The 4,209-nt window shown below is 59.0% G+C and overlaps 2 protein-coding genes across 3 annotated transcripts in view; one reads left to right on the plus strand and one right to left on the minus strand.

The window, feature by feature from the left end:
• The window catches only part of VPS37C (VPS37C, ESCRT-I subunit), a 3,302-nt gene extending 2,150 nt beyond the window's left edge, over window positions 1-1,152 (plus strand). For both annotated transcript variants that reach the window (XM_017728642.1, XM_017728643.1), the window contains exon 6: window positions 6-1,152. In XM_017728642.1, the coding sequence (XP_017584131.1) occupies window positions 6-352 (347 nt within the window). In that variant the 3' untranslated portion in view covers window positions 353-1,152. The remainder of the gene's footprint in view (window positions 1-5) is intronic.
• Window positions 1,153-1,425: 273 nt separating this feature from the next.
• The window catches only part of CD5 (CD5 molecule), a 5,602-nt gene continuing 2,818 nt past the window's right edge, over window positions 1,426-4,209 (minus strand). The window contains exons 7-12 of the mRNA XM_017728619.1: window positions 3,613-3,814; window positions 3,038-3,325; window positions 2,733-2,864; window positions 2,270-2,323; window positions 1,911-2,015; window positions 1,426-1,831 (exon numbers count right to left, since the gene is read on the minus strand). Of these exons, the coding sequence (XP_017584108.1) occupies window positions 1,746-1,831; window positions 1,911-2,015; window positions 2,270-2,323; window positions 2,733-2,864; window positions 3,038-3,325; window positions 3,613-3,814 (867 nt within the window). The 3' untranslated portion in view covers window positions 1,426-1,745. The remainder of the gene's footprint in view (window positions 1,832-1,910; window positions 2,016-2,269; window positions 2,324-2,732; window positions 2,865-3,037; window positions 3,326-3,612; window positions 3,815-4,209) is intronic.

Below are 4,209 nucleotides of genomic sequence, written 5' to 3' on the forward strand. Positions count from 1 at the left end.
CTCCCCCTTTCCCTCCCCGCTTCCTCCAGCTCCCGGATATCCGGCGGCTTCTGCTGCCGACTCTGCGCCGGGGTATCCCAAATCCACCTCGGGAGGCTTTTCCTGGTCTCCATCCCGGGCCCCGCCACAGCCCTTGCCCTATCCTGCTCCCCATCCCTCTCCTCCCCCTGCCAGACCGGGGTACTCTCCCTACATCCCGCCTGGAGCAGGGAGACCGCAGTGTCCCTACCCCACTCAGCCCCCTCTCCCGAATTTCCCGATCCCAGCACAGGCTCCCTATCCTGGGCCTCCCCCAGCCTTTGGATACCCCCCACCTCCAAACCCTCAGCGTCCTTCCTGGCCTGGATACTAATCCAGGACTTCCAGGGAGCATCCTGTGCTGATTCCTCCTCTTTTTGGGGACTGAGGAAGAGGAGGGATCCCAGAGTGTTGCTCCTGGATCCGTCGGTGCAAAGGAATTACACGGGATAAGAGTCGGGCTCCGGAGGTCGAAGCGAGAGGCAGAGCCAGACCAGCAGAAATCCTGAGAGGAGAAACCTCCAGGGAAACCTTGGAGCACCTTCCGGTGCCTAGAGGGGCTCCAAAAGCACTGGAGAAGGACTTGGACAAGGACTTGGAGTATGGGATAATGGGGAATGGCTTCACCCTGGGTTTAGATGGGATTTGGGGAAGAAATTCTTCCCTGTGATGGTGGTGAGGCCCTGGAATGGATTTCCCAGGGAAGTCATGGCTGCTCCATCCCTGGAAGTGTCCAAGGCCAGGTTGGACAGGGCTTGGAGCAACCTGGACTAGTGGAAAGGGATTGGAAGTGGCTGATCCTTCAGATCCCTTTCCACCCAAACCACTCCAGGACTGGCAGTAGGAGTCGGTGATTCCCACCCAGGCCTGGGCAGCCTCCGGTATTCCCGACCTCCTGTGTGGTTTTTCGGGCTCCTCCCGTCCCCCCTTCTCAGGAAACACTTGGAAACAGAGGGAATGACAAACGGTGGAAATGGGATTTGCTTTGCTCAGCACTTTATCCTACAAATCCTGCCTGTATCCCTGTAAGTTATTTATAAGGAACCATTACTAATGGACTAGGACGAGGGGTTGGTGGAAGCAATTCCATCCCTGGCATTAATTAGAGTAATAAAACTGGATGAATTAATTGCACTCTGGAGTCACAGCCGCGGTTACTTTGGGAAGCAACGGAACATCCGCCTAAGGATTGATCCCTTTATCCCTTCCTGGCATCCACCTTCCTTTGGATCCCATCAGTGAAATCTTTCACCCCCTCCCAAGACCACCTCCAACCCTGTTTTTCCTGTTTTTCTTGGGGTTATCTTTGGAATAAAAGCCAGGGAGAAACGTGTTTCCCTCTACCACTTTTCCCTCCTCACTGGGAGCTTGGAATCACACTGGGATAATGGAGGGAAGAGGACGAGGTGTAATTAGTACAAAACCCCAATTTTATTCTACTTCTTGGTCATTAAATATCTCGGACTCGTTCCCAGTATTCCCACCCTCGCGTCCCTCTCCTTTATCCATCATCCCAACTCTTTATCCTGCTTTGGAGAAGCTGGTGATCCCACTATTCCAAAGGGCTCCTTGCACCCCACCTGCCTCTTAAATTCCTATAAATAGCTTTAAAAGAACCCCAAAAGCCTCCTTTTCTCCCACGAGGAGGCTGGGAAGCACTCCTGGAAGGGCTCTGGAATGCCGGGATATCCCCCCCAAAGGGATCAGCTCCTTTGGGAAGCAGAGAATCACACCCTGCGGGCGGAGTGCAGGTCGTAGTCGCTGTCCGAGGAGTTATCCGGGGGGTTGGAACGCCGGCACGCTGCTTCCAGAGCTGTGGAGGACACGGATGTGGCCTGTTGGATGCACTTCCATGGAAAAGGGGGCGGGAAGGAGCCACTTCCAGCACTTACCTGGATAAGCGGAGAGCTGGGAGCTCTTCGGGGGGGGCTGAGCGTAGTCGTTGTCCCCTCCGTGTCCCCGAGGCCTCGGCGCTGTGCTGGAGCGGTGGAAAGACACTGGGAAAGACAGCAGGATTGGGATTTTTGGGGTTGGAACAGCAGCTTGGAGGGAACATACCCACCCCGGGAAGGGGCTGAGTAAAACCCGTGCCTGCTCCAGGCCCAGATCTCCTGGATGAGTTACATCTCAAAAGCAAATGAGATCCAGGGCCCTTGTGCCAGGATCTGGGGGGAACAGCCTGCCCAGACCCCAAATCCACTGCCAGGAACTCTAAATCCCATTCCCAGCCCCTCAGGGAGCTGCTCCTCACCCGTCTGGTTGACTCCCGTGGGGCCGATCCACTGGCGCTGCTTCTTCTTGGAGACTGAAAGAGAGGGGGAATTGTCTCTCCAAGGACCTTCCTGATCCTTCCTCCAGCTGCTTCCCCCCTGCCAGCCCCATATGTCATCCCAAATAATCCCCCCCCTTCCCAATAATCCCCCCGCCCCAGGATCCTCCACCTGCTCTTTTGTGTCTGCTCGGAGCTTAATCCCTCCTCCCGCTCCCACGCTCCATGTGGGACAGGCTTGGGGATAATGGGACAGGTCTGGGGACAATGGGACAGGCTTGGGGACAATGGGACAGGGCGATCTGTCAGGCTGAGCAGCCAAATCCCACCCCCCAAGGAGTTTAGGGAAGCATCCATGGAGCTGCCAGCCCTGAGGCGGCACAGGGGGATGGTGGAGCGGGAGGAGGAGGAAAAGGAGGATGAGGATCCCAAGGGTGTCCCCTACTTCTCTTCATCAGCTTCCGGTAGGCAGGAGGGCCACAGATCAGGACAAGGATGAGGAAGAGCAGCAGCGCGAGGCAGATGCTCACAACGGTTCCAGCGGATGTCCCGGCAGGAAGTGGCTTCGAATCCTGGCCTGGGAAGAGCATGGATGTCACCGGATGTGCCCAGCTGGAGGCTGGTGCCAGGATGGGAGCACCCATCACCCTGCCAGGAGCCCGAATCCCACGTGGCATCCACCCCCATCCCTGCCCACTCCAGAGGTGTGGGAATTCCAGCTCCCAGCACCGCACGGATCACATGGCTTACACACGACTCTGGTCCGGGAGCAGCTCCGGATGTTCCCAAGCTTGGGCTGGCAGAGGTGCAGGGGGCCGATCCCACAGGTGACTCCCGTCGAGGGAGGCTCCCGGATTTCCGTGCTGGAAGTGAGATTCCCGCAGCCCAGCTCCCGGCAGATCTGCCGGCCACGCTCGGCTCGCCGCGCTGCTCCGGAGTCACACAGATCCCGCCACCGTCCTGCGTGGAATACCTGGATGTCCCCTTCACAGGGAGTGGGGCCGGCCGCCAGCCTCCGCAGGGCCCGCGGCTGGGAATCTGTGGGAGAGAGGAGCAGTTCCATGGGGAGAAGGGTTGGATCCACAGGGAGAGGTCAGACCCACGGCGAGGGGTGAAATCCACAAGGAGAAGGGAGTCAGATACACGGAGAGGGGTCAGACCCATGGGAGGAAGAGCCACAGGGAGAGAGGAGTTGGAGCCCCAGGCAGACAGGGATGAGATCCACAGGGATGAGAGATCCACAGGGATACTGCTGGCACGTGCTCCTCCTCCTCATCCAGCACAGGCTCGTGGCATGGGGATGCTCCTGGCATCTCCCCTCGTGCCTCCCAGAGCCAGGCATGGAGGAGCTTCGAACTCTTCCCATGGGAAATGCAGCATGGAAGCCGGCTCTGCCAGCTGCCCCAGCCCGTTAAACCCCCCAAATCCCACGGCATTCCAAGCTGGGCCAGATGGAGCCTGCTCCGAGCCTCGTGGCTTGGCTCTCCATGCCACAGAGCTGGCACCGAGCTGATCTCCAGGGAAACGCTCATGGAAAAGGACAGGGAGAGGCCTGTGGCAGGGAAGACGTCCAGGGCCATGCCCGAGGCAGGGAGATGATGGGAGCAGGGAGATGGAAGGTGCTCAGGGAGCTGCCCGCAGCAGGATGCTCAGAGCCTGCTCCCTGCCCGTGTTCCCCACTCCCAGCTGGAATTTGGGATGCTGCCCCGGCTGCTCTCCCTCCCCAGCGCATCCTCCTCTGCCAGGAACTGAGATTTCCTGTTTTGTCTTCGCACCCCGAAGAGGAAGGGCGGGAGTGGGTGGATGGGGCCTGTGGGGCGGGTGGGGATGGGGCTGGTTCCCTGCTGTGGCCCCACAAACCCCCCGGGATATCCCACCGGAGCGGGAAATCATGGATGCTTCACGACCCCCCTCACCTGGGC

This window comes from Corvus brachyrhynchos, unplaced genomic scaffold (genome assembly GCF_000691975.1).
Source record: "Corvus brachyrhynchos isolate BGI_N302 unplaced genomic scaffold, ASM69197v1 scaffold1103, whole genome shotgun sequence".
NCBI classification, from domain to species: Eukaryota; Metazoa; Chordata; class Aves; order Passeriformes; family Corvidae; genus Corvus; species Corvus brachyrhynchos.